Genomic DNA, 19,376 nt, shown 5'->3' with positions numbered 1-19,376 from the left:
CTACCTCAATCAGCCTGACTAACTGTCTGTATGTAGCCTCGCTACTTTTATAGCCTCGCTACTGTATATAGCCTGTCTTTTTACTGTTGTTTTATTTCTTTACTGACCTATTGTTCACCTAACACCTTTTTTGCACTATTGGTTAGAGCCTGTAAGTAAGCATTTCACTGGAAGTTCTACACCTGTTGTATTCGGGCGCACGTGACAAATGAACTTTGATTTGATGTTGGTGGCAATCAACAGGCATGGGTCATGTGGTGGAATTCCATTGTTTAGCTCATCTACCACAACATAGCCAAAAGTAACAATCTATCACTTTCTACCTACTGTATTGTTGTACTTTTTAAATAATATGGTGTAGTTGTCCTAACTTCTCATTAGATGGTAAAATAATGTTGTGATGAGCTTCAATAGCAGGAATAAAACATGTATAATAGCTAACATTACCTGCAGGCAAATTTAGCTTTAAAATTTAAAAAAAAATATTCCAGGTCATTTTGAGTTCTGACAAGTAACTGAGCAGATGTTCAAAGGATGAAATGGCCTTAGGCTCAGTCCAAGTCAGTCCAGACTATCTAAGCCAGATTTAAAGGTTGATGGTGATTTTCTTCTTCTTTTTTTTTTAAACTCACACTTGGTATCTGTTACTATGCAACATGGATGTGACATTATGACTCATTTTGTGAGTGTTGCAATGGTTCTATTCATAGATTGGATAACATTGTGCGCATTTCATAGAAACAGAGTGGTCCTAAAGCTAGAATCCTTAGTTTAAAAATAGAACAAAGTGACACCTCGCCACTGTTTTGGTAAAAAGCTGAGAGATAGGCATGGAGAAATGTAACCACTCTCAAATTCATAGACAGAGCCATAGACGTAAGGACTGACCATCAGTGATATCAAAATTATAGTTTGAACCATGTTTGGAGGGTATAAAGTGTTTGTTTACATTGTTTACAAACATTGGAGTAAAACAAGCTTATATTTTGGTTTCTGATGGGGTATGACAGATTCGGTATGACAGTCCAAAAATTGATGTAGCAACTAAGGATTCTAGCTTTAAACAACAGCCCAATACCGAATCTTTGTCAAACTTTTGTATCAATGTGGAAGTTTACCCTCCATCTACTGCCTTTATATAGCTGCAATTACCTTAAGTTGTATGTTTTTGTAGTGATTGATTGAGGGTTTGTACACTATCGAAATTCATGCAATGTAAGTATATTTATTCCTCATTATCAGTTTAAAAGAATGCAAAAGAGACATTGGCAACTGCAAAAATAAGGTCCTTCTCATGTGAAGACAGGATTAGTTGCCCTGGGGATTGCAGTTCATGACGCAGCCTGTGACAAGAAAAAAAAGAGCATAGTTTCATCTATAACATGAAAACACATAGCTTCTTCAACCACTTAATGCCATATGTTCAACTTTTAATAATAACCACATGGTAGGCATGGATGCTAGCCCTGACATTCATCCAGAAAGTCCAAGTGAAATCTAAAACACAACCATACATTTCATAGTGGCAACATGTTTAGCTACCTTGATTGTTGTTTGAGCTTGTGTCTAATCTTTTGTTATGAAGCGATACGCAGCTGGGGATGTTGTTCTTCTGCTCCATTCCTCCCTGGTTCTGTCTCTGGTTGGTGGCAGGGACACAGCTGGAGGAGCCCCGCCTGCTCAGCTCCCCCTGGTGCCCACAAAAGAGCAGGGAGCTGTGGCGCTGCTGCAGCAGTGGGCACTGGAGAGGGCACAGGGCCTGCTGCCTCTCCTGGGAGGGGGTGGCCAACAGGTGGTACTGCTGGGGGAAGTGGAAGAGGGGGTCGGAGGAGCAGGTCTGGGGCTGGACGAAGGAGGTGCCCAGGTTGTGAGCAGAGCAATGGGGCTCGGCCACGTGGTGGGTGTGCAGGCTGCTGTGGGACGACTGGGAGCACGGTGGCAGCAGGTGGCAGCTGCTAGAGTAGTGGCCACAGTCCTGGTACATGGGGATGTTGGCCATGTGATCCAGGCTGTTGCAGTGCATCATGGTCTGGGAGTTCTGGTAGGGGCAGATCATGCCGCCCACCCTGCTCTGGGACTCGGGTCGCGTCAGGTGGCAGAGGCGCCAGTGGCTACCGGTCCTGCTGAGGCAGCTACACAGGCCTGAGGAGATAGAGGGGGAGAAGAATACATTATAAGGCATGATGGCAGTCTCACAAAAACCCCAGTGTATTATGTCTGTAATGTAAAGGTAAAACCTATAGATGAATTAAGCTGGAATCCTTAATGGTGAAACTGCCGTGTCCTTTTGGGATATTACAACAACAAAGAAGTTACTGCAAACAACAAACAGTTTTTTCCCCTCAGACATCATTGTAAGCGCAATAGAACAGCAGAATATGTAATGCAATTATTTTATTTTGCACTGCTCGACGCAGATCACCGTCCACGAAACCACAACAATAACAAGGTGCTGCGGCAGACAGTTTCCCCTAATGCGGATTCCTTTTCTAAGTGTACAGCTATGAACCAACAAATGTACAGCTAATTTTACAACAAAATCTAAAATCTATTGACTTCAGTGCAAAGGTTTGAACATTAAATGAATACGTGTAAATATCTTACTTGGCCCTTGAGAACAAATGGGCATGAAGTTGGTGTTGGTCTGCTGTCCGTGGTTGAGCGGAGCCATGCCAGCCTGCTGCTGCAGAGATGCAGAACACTGTCCTGGGGAGTGGGTACAGTGGCCCATCACAGGCCCTCCCTGGGGGTACAGAGACATCATACACGGGCCCCTAATCAGCTGCTGTGGAGCCATGGCAGCCGGAGAGTGCACAAAGCTATTGTTCCTGGACAGATTGGAGGCGGTAACGGAGGGGCACATAAAACACATATCTTGGAAGACAGCTGAGTTTTTCAGATAGCTGGGGTTGTGTGGTATTTCCTGAACTCCAGGGGTGTTAGCCAGAAAGCTGGGGGTCCTCGGTGGCTCCTGGACTTCAGCGGTGTTAGCCGCATAGCTCTGGAGCCGTGGTAGCTCCTGAGCTCCAGCCGCCACATAACTCAGGGTCCTGGGGATATCTGTCACTCCAGGGAGGTTGGTCCTTGGGAAATCCGGAGCAGCAGCAGGAGCAACAGCCGCAGTTTGAGCTGGAGCCAGGCTGGCAGTCACAAGACTTGGGGTCCTGGGGATGTCAGAAATAGGGAGACACAGGAAAGGGAAGCTCTTGGCTTCCTCTGGTCCCAGGCCCAGTTGGCACAACAGACCAGGGGTCTTAGCCAGCTCTGGAGCAGGCAGTGGGAGGTAGACCAAGAAGGGGGTTCTGGACTCTCCTGCGGCCGTGAGGGTGGGTAGGCATGGTGAAGCAGACTGGCACTGAGTTTCCTCTGTCAAGGCAAGCGCGGGAGCTGGGAGCTGCACACTGGGGACACCGGTCTCTTCTAGTGCCACAACAGGGAGGCACACAGAAACAGAGGCCACAAAGTCATCGGTCACTGCAGTATGGGGACAGGTCACAACAGAAGAGTCGGCCTCCACTGTCTCTGCAGCAGAAGATCGCATATTGGCCAATTCAGTCTCCACGCTGACCACAGAAGGACAAATCCGATTGGAGGATTCTGTTTCCACGGTTGCAGCAGTAAGGGGAGAAGCCAGAATGGAAGGTTGGATCTCCACAGTCACTGGAGAAGGAGGGGGACAAATCACACTAACAGACTCAGTCTCCAATGTTGCTACAGGAAGAGGACACAGAAGATCAGAGGACTCTCTCGCCGCCTTTTTGACTGATTCAGGAGGGGACACTACCATAGGAAGCAGCATCACATCCTCTGCTGTCTCGGATGGTGAAGTTGCACCAGAGAGGGAATGTAGGATGACTGAGAGATGTCGATCAGTCACACTAATCTGCACCTCTTGGACAGCCATAGCAGGGGAGTCAGACAGAGCAGGGGAGTCAGACAGAGCAGGGGAGTCAGACAGAGCAGGGGCTGAAACAGGGAGCTCCAGTGTTCCAACTGGGATGGAGGGCCTTGAGGGTGTCATCTCCTGGGGTTCGACTGGTGCAGAGTGGACCTCAAGGGGTACAACCTTGTCTCCAAGGGCTGGAGACTCCTCAGGCTCAGCGACCATGGCAGTTGGTCTCTCCACCATGGGAGCTGCTATCTCACAGACGGATGCTAAGATGGGATAGCTAGGCTGAGATGTACCGGCCACCTCCAATGGTGCCACCACGTCTTCGAGGGCGCCCAACATCGAGGCACAGCTGCACTTAGACCTGACAGGGACGTCACACGGAGGCGGAGCCACTGCTGCGTTCTCAGCCAATAGGGGATGAGCCTGGAACACAATCATCTCGGGTACATGCTCTGTCTGCACGATGATCAGGGACTCTGATGGGAGCACGCCAGTCCGGATCAGCACCGCATCCAACTCCTTGCTGATCTCGCTGAAGGAGACCCGCTCGAAGAGGGCCGAACGGACACGCGCACAGGAGTTGTTGGCGGAAGCCCCGAGTGGAAGAGAGTCCCGGGGGGACGACTCTAGGTCAATCTTGCGCCGGTACAGGGCCAGGCCCTGGGCAATGTCTGCTGGGATGGGCCCTGGGGACAATGTGATGGTGGTGGCAGAGATCTTCAGGCCACACTCGTTCTGGCCACCATCAGTAGAAGCTCCTGCCACTGCATCCATAGCCTGGATGTCTGGGCTGCTGCAGGGCTGGTCACTAGAGATGAAGGAGAAAGGCTCCCTGACATCCTCACATCTAGCTTCCATTAGCAACGGGCCTGCCTCCCACTCCGGGATTGGCTTGGGATGGGGGGACCTTTCAGGACCTTGGACAGTGACATGCGGCTGTACTTGTGGTTTTACAGCTTTATTCTGCTTCCTGTAGACTGCAAACAAGCAAAAGTGCACATTATGATTTACAATATGAAAACAACAACAGATAGGATTAGAATTGATTGGCCTGTTTTGTTAAACAAACAGATGATGAAAAAAATTAAGTAACTTACAATGAGAGCCTTTTGTAGCCCTGAATTCTTTCATAAGCTCATGGATAGGCATGCCTGGCTTCTCTGTGAAACACAATGCAACGTGATTAGTTCAATAAACAAAAGGTGTCTAGAACTATTAACATGCATCAGTCTAGTGTAGTCTACTACAGGTGATTCAGGCACAGCATAGCCTACCGTCTCTGAAGATAAGAAGCGCATTGAAGAAGACCGCTGCGAAGGCGGGAATACTCTCCGGTTGATACTTCACCACAGCCTTGCTCACTCCCTCAAGCAAGTCCTTGAATCCCGTGGGAATATTCACCACTCTATGTGGATAAGGCATCTTGCTGCTTATGAACACAAGAGTAGATGCACGAAATTCCAAATCACAAGAGTAAAGTCGTTCAAATATTTATTTACTGACTAAATGTAATGAACTCGCTCGTCCAATGAATTATTGATGGACAATAATTGTCCAATGCGCTGAGAGCAGTAATGAAGGCTACTAGCGATAACATTATCACTCAATAATTGCGTCATAATGGCGGGTGTATTGTTGCTGCGACATAATGTTGTCACGCACACGTACAGTTGGCCTGCTACTATGTAGCATTTGATCCAACTATCAGATAGCTCATCTGACAGTTTATCATGCCGGTATTTCTACATCAAATAATATAACGGAAATTCCCATCACTATTGGCTTAGTGCGACAAAGGTGTATTTAACTTTTAACTGTAAAGCATCTGTAGGCTAACTAACAAACTGTAACGGGCTAATGTGATGCTCCATTCGTTGTTACAAGTAGCTTACTGTTTGGCATAGCACAGAGAATTTTCGACCAAATTTAATAAGGATCCTCCCCTTTTTGTCAATTTTCGCCTAAAATTACATACCCAAATCTAACTGCCTGTAGTTCAGGACCTGAAGCAAGAATATGCTTATTCTTGGTACCATTTGAAAGGAAATGTGAAAGGAATGTAGGAGAATATAACACAATAGATCTGGTAGAAGATAATACAAAGAAAAAGAACAACCGTTCTTTTGTATTTTTTTTGTACAATCATCTTTGGAATGCAAGAGAAAGGCCATGTGTTATTCCAGCCCAGGTGCAATTTAGATTTTGGCCACTAGATGGCAGCAGTGTATGTGCAAAGTTTTAGACTGATCCAAAGAACCACTGCATTTCTGTTCAAAATGTTGTATCAGGGCTGCCCAAATATGTCTAATTTGTTTTTATTAACTTTATGTTCAAAATTGTGCACTCTCCTCAAACAATAGCATGGTATAATTTCACTGTAATGGCTACTGTAAATTGGACAGTCCAGTTAGATTAACAAGAATTTAAGCTTTCTGCCAATATCAGATGTGTCTATGTCCTGGGAAATGTTCTTGTTAGTTACAACCTCATGCTAATCGCATTAGCCCACGTTAGCTCAACCGTCCAGTGGAAGGGACATCGATCACGAAGAATTAACTTGGCAATACTCCTCAATTCACGACTTGGAAGACAACCAATGTCTTCTAAACGTCCATGTCTAGTTGCAGAGGGTTCATTTGAATTTAAAAAGTGCTTGTTATTAAATTAAATACATTTTTGTTCCATTAAATCTATTTCAAATCTTCTACCATCGATTGAGACAATTGGTCAGAAATGATCTGTGTTATGCCAAACAGCAGCAATCTAATGCCTATCAGCCAGCTGGAACAGAGTAATGGTCTTACTAGTTGATATTTTTTAATAGCTACTATACCTGTCTTTTTTTTTTTTTAAATGTGAAATGTTTGTGAAGCTAAATGTTTGTATATATCTGCCCAGGGACTAAAGTAGTCTACAGATGAAAACTAATTGATGTGCATTGTCACTTTCCAAAAAAATCATAAATAAATCACAAGGCTAAATACAGCACATGCATCTTAAACACATCAAGGAAATAAAATATACATATACAAGGAAACACCTATTCAACACAGGAAAACCAGTTTTCAGCTAATAAAAATACAGCAGAGTAGACCTACAGTGTGCATGTTGTACCCACAAGTGAGTGCCAAAAGGAAAATGTAATTTAGCTAGTAATATTGAATTAAAGTAGTTACGTATTTACACTGATACAAACCTATTCGTATGTTTCCCTTTAAATATCAATACACTGATTAAAAACTAGTAACAATGTTGTAACATATTTTAGTTTGAGGAAATCAGCCAATGACCATCAACAGGACCGCTTCCAGGCATAAGCAGTCGCTTAGGGCACCCGGCAGCCAGGGGGCCCCAGATCCCCAAAAAATAAATAGCGCCTTCAGAAAGTTCACACCGATTTTCCACATTTCCTTGTGTTACTGCCTGAATTTAAAAATTATTAAACTTAGATTTTGTGTCACTGACCTACACACAATGCCCCATAATGTCAAAGTGGAGTTATGTTTTTAGAAATGAAAACCTGAACTGCCTTGAGTCAATAAGTATTCAATCTGTTATGGGAAGCCAGAATAAGGTCAGGATTAACAATTTGGTTAACAAGTCACATAATAAGGCCACACGTGGTCCCGTGTGGCTCAGTTGGTAGAGCATGGCGCTTGCAACGCCAGGGTTGTGGGTTCATTCCCCACGGGGGGACCAGGATGAATATGTATGAACTTTCCAATTTGTAAGTCGCTCTGGATAAGAGCGTCTGCTAAATGACTTAAATGTAAATGTAATAAGTTGCATGGACTCTGTGCAATAATAGTGTTTAACATGATTTTTTTAATGACTACCTAATTTCTGTACACCACACATACAATTATCTGTAAGGTCCCTCAGCTGAGCAGTGCATTTCAAACACAGATTTAACCAAAGTCCAGGGAGGTTTTCCAATGTCTCGCTAAGAAGTGGACCTATTGGTACATGGGTAAAAAAATAAAAATAAGACATTGAATATCCCTTTGAGCATTGTGAAGTTATTAATTACACTTTGGATAGTGTATCAATATACCCAGTAACTACATAGATGCAGGTGTCCTTCCTAACTCTGGTGGAGAGGAATAAAACCGCTTAGGGATTTCACCATGAGGCCAATGGTGATATTAAACCTGTTACAGAGTTCAATGGCTGTGATAAGAGAAAACTGAGGATGGATCAACAACATTGTACTTACTCCACAATACTAACCTAAAAGACAGAGTGAAAATAAGGCCTGTACGGAATTAAAAAAATATTCCTAAACATGTATGTCCTGAATACAAAGCGTTATGTTTGGGGCAAATCCAACACCACACGTCACTTAGTACCACTCTTCATACTTTCAGGCATGGTGGTGGCTGCATTATGTTATGCGTATGCTTTTCCTCGTCAAGAACTATGGAGTTTTTTAGGATAAAAATAAACTGAATAGAGCTAAGCACAGGCTAAATCCTAGAGGAAAACCTGGTTCAGTCTGCTATCCAACAGACACTGGGAGACAAATTCACCTTTCATCAGGACAATTACCTAAAACACAAGGCCAAATATACACTGGAGTTGTTTACCAAGACGACATTGAATGTTTCTGAGTGGCCTAGTTGCAGTTTTGACTTAAATCTGCTTGACAATCTATGGGAAGACTTGAAAATGCCTGTCTAGCAATGATCAACAACCAACTTTAACAAGTTAGAGCTTGAATTTTTTTTTAAAGAATAATGTGCAAATATTGTACAATCCAGGTGTCCAAAGCTCTTGGAGATTTACCCAGAAAGACTCACAGCTGTAATCACTGCCAAAGGTGATTCTAACATGTATTGACTAAGGGGTGTAAATACTTGTGGAAATGATATATTTCTATATTTTATTTTCAATCAAATAGATGAGATTTTTTTTTTAATTCATTTTGAATTCAGGCTATATAACAACAAAATATGTTCAAGGGGTGTCAATACTTTATGAAGGCACTGTATATATTTTTTTCAAGAACCCAGTCAGGGTCTCAACTTACTATTGAGAGTAAGAATAATAGAATACACCAGGTCCAATTTTGAAATTTATTTTGTGCATCAGCAATTGTTCTTATTATGTAAGTCACTTACAGTCACTCAATTATTGCTTGTTAGTCTAGCCAACTATCTAAACTTGTCCGAATAGCGACCAGGCACACAGGGCACATGCCCAGGGGCCCTGACCTCCAGGGGGCACACAATGATTTTGTTAGTCATTCTCACTCAGATATTATATTAACATGGCATAAGTCACTACAAAAATCAGTAGAATTGCACGAAATTAGCTGTAAAACAGATTTTCTTTTATACAACTGCAAAGTTCTCGCCGCCCCATGGCAAAATGTGTAGAATTTCAGACAACTTGCTTTAAAAATATCCATTTCAGCCATTTTTAATCTCAATATCAAATCATTTCTGGGTAACAAATAAGTACCTTACTGTGATTGTTTTAAATTAAAATGGCCAAAAAGAAACAAATTTCTTCTTAACAAAGAGCAATTTCCCAAGAAAGAATTTCATTAGTACTGTCTGGGAGTGGTCTGAGTGGGGAGGGGAAATCTGACAATGTGCTGTTATTGGCAGATTTGGAACCCTTTCTTATTGGTCTATTAACTAATTTACCGCACGGTGAGGTCACCATGGAAGGCCAAAAACTCAAACTGCTCTTACACTAAAAGGGTATTATCATCATCATGTTCACAGTATTATTTGTATTTGTATTAAGGATCCCCATTAGCTGCTGCCTTGCTGGGGTCCAAAAACATTAAGGCTTTTATATACAATTTAAAATATTACATTTAATAAAACTTTTAACACATTAAGTGTGTTCCCTCAGGCTACTACTCTACTATCACATCTAATACAAAATCCATCTGTAGGTGTGTAGAGTGCATGCCTTATCATGTGTATGTGTGTCTGTGCCTGTGTGTGTGTGTGTGTCTTCACAGTCCCCGCTGTTCCATACGGTGTATTTTTATCTGTTTTTTTATTTTTAAATCGGATCTTACTGCGTGCATCAGTTACCTGATGTGGAATAGAGTTCCATGTAGCCATGGCCCCATGTAGTACTGTGCACCTCCCATAGTCTGTTCTGGACTTGAGGATTGTGAAGAGACATTGCAGTCAACATTATTCCAACCTCCTAGTGTAGAAATATATATAAAACAAAGGAAAATAAAAATGTTGACTGCACTGGGCCTTTAAAACTGCAGAATGTTCTCTGCAACCCATGGCAAAATGTGTAGAATTGCAGGAAATAAACTTTTTTTTAAAAACAAAAAAAATCTCCCCAATTTACAGTGCCACACGGCCACGTGATGAGTATTAGCACAGGATTTGTGCATTCAGATGGTCTACTATTGTAACAGCAACAGGACATAGGACATTCAGGTCATAATCTGGCAGCAACCTAGGCACTGCTTAATTTATAATGGAGTGTGGCTTACCCAATGGCATACCCAGTTCTGCATCGGAACCCTTTCCCATCACATGGGAAAGAATAAAGATGTGATTGTACTATCTAGATAGCACTGACATTGATAGATTTCCACCCAACAATACACTTTGTCCTGGTAAAAAGTTGCATTTGCCTCCCAGCAGCAACTACTGTACATATTTGATCTGGTTTAAAACACACTAACACTCCAGTAGTCTTAACTATTCCTGCATTATCGCTCCAGAAAACTCTTACTGTAAACTATACATTGCAAACTTGATGGCACATTCATTATATATAAAAAAAACACACAAGTCAACTGAAAAACACATTGCAGTGAACCATCACAGTGCTGTGGAGATAAAGGGAGCCATTTCCAGCTCCTTCTACCCCCAACACAAGCTAGGGTGGATGTATAGTCGAGAAAGGGTGCGGTCAGGGTGGGGTCACCTCCTCTCTCATGGATGCCAGAGCTGAATGAATGCGCACATGGAGCCTGTTCTCAAAGTCATAGCCAGCATAGTCCTCCTGTACAAACACACATGACATTACTACATCACATAGAAATATTCACAAGTGCACATATTGGTAAGGAAATATCAAATAATATAAAATGCATATTATGGATGACTGTCGGACTTGATTGATCATTCCAAATACTGCAGCTGAAAGCTACACGTTTCCAAAAACGAGGATACACTCTTGGCCCATAGTGTAGAAGTGAAGTCCTACTGTACCTTGGCCTGGAGCATCAGAGCTCTGCCCTTCGCTTCAGACTGAGAAGAGAAGAACCACAATCTCAATTAACTACCGCGTTAAGCAACATACACTTTCTCTCCTCGGGGTTGACACGTTGCGCGATACACCATATACACAGCTCACCTCAGGGCTGTCCAGTAAGACACAGCCTAACTCGTAGAGGGAGTAGGGCTGCACATAGGAGTTGTTTTGATAGCCCATCTCATCTCTGGCAGCCAGATGGAAGCACTGCAATGTTCAATGACATAAAGAGTAGTAAACATTCACTATTCTGACTACATTAATATTTGTAGGTAAATACTATGAGTACTTTGTTTTCAATACATATAAATATGGTGAGGAGACAGAACCTGAATGGAGTCGTTCATGTTGCCGAGACATCTGTGTATGTCACCAAGGAGCAAGTTTTTCAGGCCGGCACATGAGATGTCATCTAGTTCCTGCAGAACTGAGAGGAGACAGAAACAACTCACTGAATTTCCTTCCAGATTCACAGGAATTCACTTTCATGGCACCACCACAACTACTCAGCGAAAGCTCAATAACCACGCTGACTGAAATTGTAGCAGATACTGGAAGTGTTGTTTGTGATGTCCTGCATAGCCAAAAGAGAATAGGCTATAATTGAATGTGCAGCAACCGTGGTGGTTGGGACTGGGAGTTGGATCATGTGCATGGCTATTGCGGAGACCGTATTAAGTCAAATTCCACGGGACCATTGAGTCGTGGTAATCGCCTCCTAATGCGATCTGTACATGAATGGCGCTGATGCGTTTGTAGTACCCAACTTGCTTACGGCCGTCAGGTCTAGGGGCCTAGTGCTCAGCACTCTATTGCCACTCCATCAGGTCCTAAGGGCCTAGTGCTCAGCACTCTATTGTCCCTCCATCAGGTCCTAAGGGCCTAGTGCTCAGCACTCTATTATCCCTCCATCAGGTCCTAAGGGCCTAGTGCTCAGCACTCTATTGTCCCTCCATCAGGTCCTAAGGGCCTAGTGCTCAGCACTCTATTATCCCTCCATCAGGTCCTAATGGCCTAGTGCTCAGCACTCTATTATCCCTCCATCAGGTCCTAAGGGCCTAGTGCTCAGCACTCTATTGTCCCTCCATCAGGTCCTAATGGCCTAGTGCTCAGCACTCTATTGTCCCTCCATCAGGTCCTAATGGCCTAGTGCTCAGCACTCTATTGTCCCTCCATCAGGTCCTAATGGCCTAGTGCTCAGCACTCTATTGCCACTCCATCAGGTCCTAATGGCCTAGTGCTCAGCACTCTATTATCCCTCCATCAGGTCCTAAGGGCCTAGTGCTCAGCACTCTATTATCCCTCCATCAGGTCCTAAGGGCCTAGTGCTCAGCACTCTATTGTCCCTCCATCAGGTCCTAATGGCCTAGTGCTCAGCACTCTATTGTCCCTCCATCAGGTCCTAATGGCCTAGTGCTCAGCACTCTATTATCCCTCCATCAGGTCCTAATGGCCTAGTGCTCAGCACTCTATTATCCCTCCATCAGGTCCTAATGGCCTAGTGCTCAGCACTCTATTGTCCCTCCATCAGGTCCTAATGGCCTAGTGCTCAGCACTCTATTATCCCTCCATCAGGTCCTAATGGCCTAGTGCTCAGCACTCTATTATCCCTCCATCAGGTCCTAATGGCCTAGTGCTCAGCACTCTATTATCCCTCCATCAGGTCCTAATGGCCTAGTGCTCAGCACTCTATTATCCCTCCATCAGGTCCTAATGGCCTAGTGCTCAGCACTCTATTGCCCCTCCATCAGGTCCTAATGGCCTAGTGCTCAGCACTCTATTATCCCTCCATCAGGTCCTAATGGCCTAGTGCTCAGCACTCTATTGTCCCTCCATCAGGTCCTAATGGCCTAGTGCTCAGCACTCTATTATCCCTCCATCAGGTCCTAATGGCCTAGTGCTCAGCACTCTATTATCCCTCCATCAGGTCCTAATGGCCTAGTGCTCAGCACTCTATTATCCCTCCATCAGGTCCTAATGGCCTAGTGCTCAGCACTCTATTGCCCCTCCATCAGGTCCTAATGGCCTAGTGCTCAGCACTCTATTATCCCTCCATCAGGTCCTAATGGCCTAGTGCTCAGCACTCTATTATCCCTCCATCAGGTCCTAATGGCCTAGTGCTCAGCACTCTATTGCCCCTCCATCAGGTCCTAATGGCCTAGTGCTCAGCACTCTATTATCCCTCCATCAGGTCCTAATGGCCTAGTGCTCAGCACTCTATTATCCCTCCATCAGGTCCTAATGGCCTAGTGCTCAGCACTCTATTGTCCCTCCATCAGGTCCTAATGGCCTAGTGCTCAGCACTCTATTATCCCTCCATCAGGTCCTAATGGCCTAGTGCTCAGCACTCTATTATCCCTCCATCAGGTCCTAATGGCCTAGTGCTCAGCACTCTATTATCCCTCCATCAGGTCCTAATGGCCTAGTGCTCAGCACTCTATTGTCCCTCCATCAGGTCCTAATGGCCTAGTGCTCAGCACTCTATTATCCCTCCATCAGGTCCTAATGGCCTAGTGCTCAGCACTCTATTGTCCCTCCATCAGGTCCTAATGGCCTAGTGCTCAGCACTCTATTATCCCTCCATCAGGTCCTAATGGCCTAGTGCTCAGCACTCTATTGTCCCTCCATCAGGTCCTAATGGCCTAGTGCTCAGCACTCTATTATCCCTCCATCAGGTCCTAAGGGCCTAGTGCTCAGCACTCTATTGTCCCTCCATCAGGTCCTAAGGGCCTAGTGCTCAGCACTCTATTATCCCTCCATCAGGTCCTAATGGCCTAGTGCTCAGCACTCTATTATCCCTCCATCAGGTCCTAATGGCCTAGTGCTCAGCACTCTATTGTCCCTCCATCAGGTCCTAATGACCTAGTGCTCAGCACTCTATTATCCCTCCATCAGGTCCTAATGGCCTAGTGCTCAGCACTCTATTATCCCTCCATCAGGTCCTAAGGGCCTAGTGCTCAGCACTCTATTGTCCATCAACTCACTCTGACATCAATGCAAATACCACAGAAAATCACATCCCATGAAAAACAGTACCATGCACCGTTAGACTACATTGTTTGACATCACTGTGATGATCAATTTGAAGAAAGAAGTTCAACAACAGATCGAAACAGTGGAAAACATGGTCGTTGTGGATCTTGTTTCAAAGCCAAACAACAAAATGGACAGCGCTTTCTAAGGTGACGATTAATTAAAAGCATTTAAGACGTTGCATATAGATCATGATACGCATATTAGAGCTTACAGTATGCATAGGCCTATGTGCCCAAGCCTGAAAAAAAGCCATTAAAATAATGGTTGTTCCTAATAACCTACACAGCATATTACGCACGGCAGACACACACTTTGCTACATCATGGTCTAGCCTATACTCCAAAATTAAATCGTTTTTTTTCTCTCTTCATAATTAATAGGCTAACATTTAGCTACAGAATCTCTCACCACCGTGCGTTTCCATCTCCTCCTCGCTCTCCTTCATTCCTTTCTCGAGTGCACAGAGGGGCTGTCAACAGTTTAATCAAATATGTTTCGTTGTGAAAATATGTTACGATCAAATGTTCCCGCACAGATTACACTAGGTTTCCCATATTAAGCACTGGGTAGCTTCAAGAACAGGGTTGGGGAGCCCATGGCATACAGAGTTTGGGCAGAATATCACCTGTCACGCAGCAAGAGGCTGCTCCTCAAACAGGAATATCACCTGTCACGCAGCGAGAGCATGCTCCTCAAACAGGAATATCACCTGTCACGCAGCGAGAGGCTGCTCCTCAAACAGGAATATCACCTGTCACGCAGCAAGAGGCTGCTCCTCAAACAGGAATATCACCTGTCACGCAGCGAGGCTGCTCCTCAAACAGGAATATCACCTGTTACGCAGCGAGAGGCTGCTCCTCAAACAGGAATATCACCTGTCACGCAGCGAGAGCATGCTCCTCAAACAGTGGTTGATGCGTGGAGTGAAGTAAGGGTTCTGATAGACATTTCTATATGCAACCCTGTGAAAGCAGAGCTTTGATGGTTGCCACTATAAAGAGGATCCCAGCTGCTACTATGATTACTTCTCAGCTATTAATATTAAACACATTGCTCCGCTGCAGAACCAGAGTAGCCTACCTGGCATGCTTGAAAAAGGAACCGCAGGAGCCTCCATTCACTATTGGAGTGCAAACGGATGACAGGTCTTTTTTCCCGCGCCCGTTTGATAAAATGGGCCATTCTAAATCGAAATGACTTTAATATATTTAAAGCCAACATTAAATTGAGAAAAGTCTGATGGGTGAGTATATGATCACTTCATGAGAGAACAGCGTGTGCCGCCTGAGGCAAGGAACAGAGCACATCATGCAGCGCATTTCTGGTTTGATTTCTAAGACATTCTAAGGTTTCTCTCTCTAAATCTAGCGTGTAGAACCCGCTTCAAATGATCACTTTTATGCTCAACATAGCCACTTCATATGTGCACTCGTTCGGGGGTGAGAAAAATATCCTTTCTACTTTATTCAGCTAAGCTCAATTATATTCTTCTTCCTATAAAATCATATGATAAAAAATAATTGCATGGGATTTATAAGCACATCTTGTCTGCTAAATGAACTAGCCTACAGCTTAGGCTGCCATTGGCATGTCACATAGAAGATGATATCTGGCTGAGTCGGCTTGTATGCTATGTCTTCTGAAATATATTTTCTTCACATCATAATGTTTCTTTAGACCTGCCTAAAATAAAATGGATTCATTGTGATGGTATATATTAAATGGATTCAGACTTTTTGTTTTTAAATGTTCCAAAAGGCGCTCATTAGCGACTTGTATGCGGAGGCCTGGAGATGCTAAAAGTGTTTACATTAATTTACGGTCAATTACCGTGAGACGGGCAGTAACTTGCATGAGTTACCGGCTGATAAAATGTAATCAACGCCACAGCCCTATGTATAAGGGGTCTGTCTATGCTTGTGTTGATGTGGTCTGTGTATGGTGTTTCCTGTACGTTTTCACAGCGTACCTTGGCTCATGGTCTGCAGCTTAGAGGTGGAGCAGTTAGGCAGGGCCTTCCACAGGTAAAGCACCTCGATCACAGCCAGGATACACAGCTCTCTGGATGGGGAGTGTTTGCTTAGCCTCTCCGCCTGCACACACACAGGCGCACGTTTACAATCTCAGCCGAGAAGCAGAATTCTACTCACTACATAATCAACTGCCAATTTTCCTCCGTACAATTACTTCAGATCACCTTGTAACTGTGTGACTCGCAAAAGGATTTCTCCTCACTGGAAGTAATAATTCACATGGATATCTATAGAAATGTGCTGTTGCCAGTCCCACGCTCACCCTCTGCATAGAGAACTGTTCTATCTGATTGGTGTTCCGTTTCAAAAGCTTGTGTACGTCCTTGAAGACAACGGCAGCTCCCTCCAGATCGCCTGACGCTCCCTGGCACACTATAGTGGACCACAAACACAGCGAGATGTCCAGGCGTTAGAGTCTGCAGGGTATCTCAACAGCAACATATTACCGTTATCAGAGGATGTAAGCCATTATTGCTAATAGTTCAGAAGCTTTTCATTCAGGTGAGTTAACGTTCCCAGTTATGGAACTTATTTTACTTTTGAAGAAAAAAAACAAGAGGGCGTTCTTCTAACCCCACCTCTAATTACATGACTTCTAACCTCTGCCCTCTCACCTCCAGTTAGGTAGGTGTAGTAACACTGGGACCAGCGTGACTCAGTCGCCAGACGCTGAAAGGCCTTGTAGGCGTCACCGCACTTCAGCTCGATCATACTGCACCACCCTGAGAGCAGAGAGAATGAAGTGTCACTCAGGAACAACAAGGTAATGGTGTTATATACGTTAAGAGTTGAGGTAGAAGTGAGGAAGTAAAAGCATATTGTACCTATTTCATACAAACAAACATGCTGGATCTCCCTCTGGTCTGTAGCCAGCTCTAAGGCATTTTGGAAGGATGTCAAGGCACTGTTGATCTGGCACTGGATGAGTTGAGGAGAGGGGGAAGATTAGGACAAGGAACACACTACAGCCACAGTTGTAGACACAGGTTTCCTTGTGGTATCTGTCTACTTCTATCTAGGTTGTGTCGAGTAGTGTACACTGGAGCACAAGAAAATAGGTGTTATTATTGGCGACATTTAGGTTGAACCACTTCATTTAAATTGTGTTTTAAAACATTTTCTCTCTACTGAACATGGCCCAGGTCCTTACCTCCAGACGCTGCACCCTGCCCTTGAAGAATATGAAAAGGGAGGAGTTAGGGTATACGGGCTCCTTTCTCTGGAGGATAGCCTTCGCCTCCATCAGACCGGCCTGTGTGTCTGAGCCGTCGAGGGTAAAGAAGGGTTGCACTACCGTATGGTACCACAAGAGGGCCAACCTGCCACAGGGGGAGAGAAACCACCGTTATTGACAACAGTGAGAGGAATACCAGTGAACATCAGCATTCAGAGAGTCAGTCAAGAAACCAAGACATATCACAGCTGTCGGTAAACATATGACCCATTTCGAGTTGAACAGCCTGCTACCACACTCCGCAAATACGTCAGCTAAAAACAAAATCAATCAATATTCTTCAGAATCAACCGTTGCATGCAGCTTAGATGTGAAAGCAACAGCACTTGAAAGTCCAAGACAAATTTCCCTTCAGGCACAATAAAGTTAATCTCATCTTAAATGTTGAACATGTGTCTTCCTAAAATAAATACAATCATTGTTCTCTGCCAAGGCATTGAAGTTCAACCAGGACAGGGGCATCAGCCAGCTTCTCTCTATTATTAAAGCAGTTAATCTTGGCCCCTGGCAGAGTGGCAGAGAGCTAATGGGTTTCAGGTCTGGTGAAGGCTGTCGTTTTATCTCAAATGACAACCTATTCCCTATATAGTGTACTACTTCGACCAGAGTCCTATGGGCCCTGGTCAAATGCATTGCACTGCGGAAGGAATGAAGTGCCATGTGGGACACACCCTGTGTCTTCTGCCTCCTGCTGTGGATGTGTGGGCAGAATCAAATAGCGGAGAATTTCTAATCAGTGTGGTGGTGACTCCAGTAATAAATAAGCTGTTCAATATGAATCACTGATATTCTCGAGGGCTGCCGAGTGGCGCAGCGGTCTAAGACACTGCGTCTCAGTGCTAGAGGCGTCACTACAGGCCCTGGTTCGATTCCAGGCTTTATCACAACCGGCCGCGATTGGGAGTCCCATAGGGCGGAACGCAATTGGCCCAGCGTCGTCCGGATTAGGATTTGGCAGTAGGCAGTCATCATAAATAAGAATTTGTTCTTAACCGACTTGCCTAGTTAAATAAAAGGTAAAAAAATACAAATAAATATTCAGAGCCAGCTAAGCTGCTCTGTATGTAGTAGGGGAAACAGACCAGGGACCTCTCTCTCAGGTCTGCTGGTTCTTTTCTCTTCCCAAATAATCACACTACTCTGTCTAGTCCATGTATAGGCTACATTACGTAGGATTACTACATATATTTTCTATCATTAAATACATGGTCACCATGTCCATATGACATATGTTGAATGAGATAAATTATTACACAGCAATGACCCCAAAAACAGTTCAAGCCAATAAAGTAAAATAAACCAACACGAGACAACAACAAAAAGACACCCTATGGTCGGTAGTGGTACACCTACTCACGTAGCTAAGGGGGCCTTCATGTCCTTACTTTCACTGGCATACGCAAGGGCGGACAGCCCCTGGTGACGGTCGCCGGGGAAACCCAGAAGGTTGACGATCTTCAGCAGGTGCGGCGGTATCATGGAGATGCACAGGTGGAACAGGCCGTAGCCAAAACTGACCGAGCCCTTAAGCCGGGATAGGGCCTCCGGGCTCACCCCATTGGTCCTCTGGGTTGGGAGCTTGGCCGCGCCGTGGTTGGCCTGGTCAGTGGATGGAGAGGGAGACGCCTGCTGGTTGGAGGACCTCCTCTTGCTGCAATCCTGCAGCTGGCTGATGTCGCTGTAACACTTGTTGTACATCTTCCAGGCTTTGCGGAGGATCCAGCCTCCTCTGATGTATGCTGGGTGGGTTTGGGAAATCCATGAGATATGATTAACATAAAGCAGCAGGATGTTAGAGTACTGAGAGACATGGTCTAGATACCAAGGCCCATTACAGCAAATCACTTATTGAGCATGCATTATAATCAGTACGCAAGATATTGAAACAGACCTACGATCTTCTAAACTGTACCAGTGAGTAGCCACAACACAGTGC

At 44.5% G+C, this 19,376-nt stretch overlaps 2 protein-coding genes across 4 annotated transcripts in view; both read right to left on the bottom strand.

Moving 5' to 3' along the window:
- Positions 1-250: 250 nt before the first annotated feature.
- Positions 251-7,592, bottom strand: LOC139560358 (BCL-6 corepressor-like protein 1). The gene is made up of 5 exons (XM_071377044.1): positions 5,167-7,592; positions 4,990-5,052; positions 2,605-4,869; positions 1,543-2,142; positions 251-1,343 (listed from the first exon to the last, which is right to left on the bottom strand). Exons 1-5 carry the CDS (start codon positions 5,312-5,314, stop codon positions 1,309-1,311), a joined length of 3,111 nt encoding a protein of 1,036 aa, XP_071233145.1. The 5' UTR covers positions 5,315-7,592; the 3' UTR covers positions 251-1,308.
- Positions 7,593-7,694: 102 nt separating this feature from the next.
- The window catches only part of LOC139560359 (tetratricopeptide repeat protein 39C-like), a 26,645-nt gene continuing 14,963 nt past the window's right edge, over positions 7,695-19,376 (bottom strand). For 2 of the 3 annotated variants that reach the window (XM_071377045.1, XM_071377046.1), the window contains 10 exons: positions 18,798-19,179; positions 17,357-17,525; positions 17,031-17,124; positions 16,821-16,928; positions 16,469-16,578; positions 16,143-16,266; positions 11,467-11,564; positions 11,240-11,344; positions 11,095-11,133; positions 7,695-10,885 (listed from right to left, as the gene is read on the bottom strand). In XM_071377045.1, the coding sequence (XP_071233146.1) occupies positions 10,793-10,885; positions 11,095-11,133; positions 11,240-11,344; positions 11,467-11,564; positions 16,143-16,266; positions 16,469-16,578; positions 16,821-16,928; positions 17,031-17,124; positions 17,357-17,525; positions 18,798-19,179 (1,322 nt within the window). In that variant the 3' untranslated portion in view covers positions 7,695-10,792. Of the gene's footprint in view, positions 10,886-11,094; positions 11,134-11,239; positions 11,345-11,466; positions 11,565-16,142; positions 16,267-16,468; positions 16,579-16,820; positions 16,929-17,030; positions 17,125-17,356; positions 17,526-18,797; positions 19,180-19,376 lie in introns of those variants that run through there. The other variant, XM_071377048.1, reaches the window with a different exon arrangement.

This window comes from Salvelinus alpinus, chromosome 30 (genome assembly GCF_045679555.1).
Source record: "Salvelinus alpinus chromosome 30, SLU_Salpinus.1, whole genome shotgun sequence".
Taxonomy (NCBI): Eukaryota; Metazoa; Chordata; class Actinopteri; order Salmoniformes; family Salmonidae; genus Salvelinus; species Salvelinus alpinus.
The sequence above is the reverse complement of the archived record's forward strand: the minus strand, read 5'-3'. Positions and strand labels throughout refer to the sequence as shown.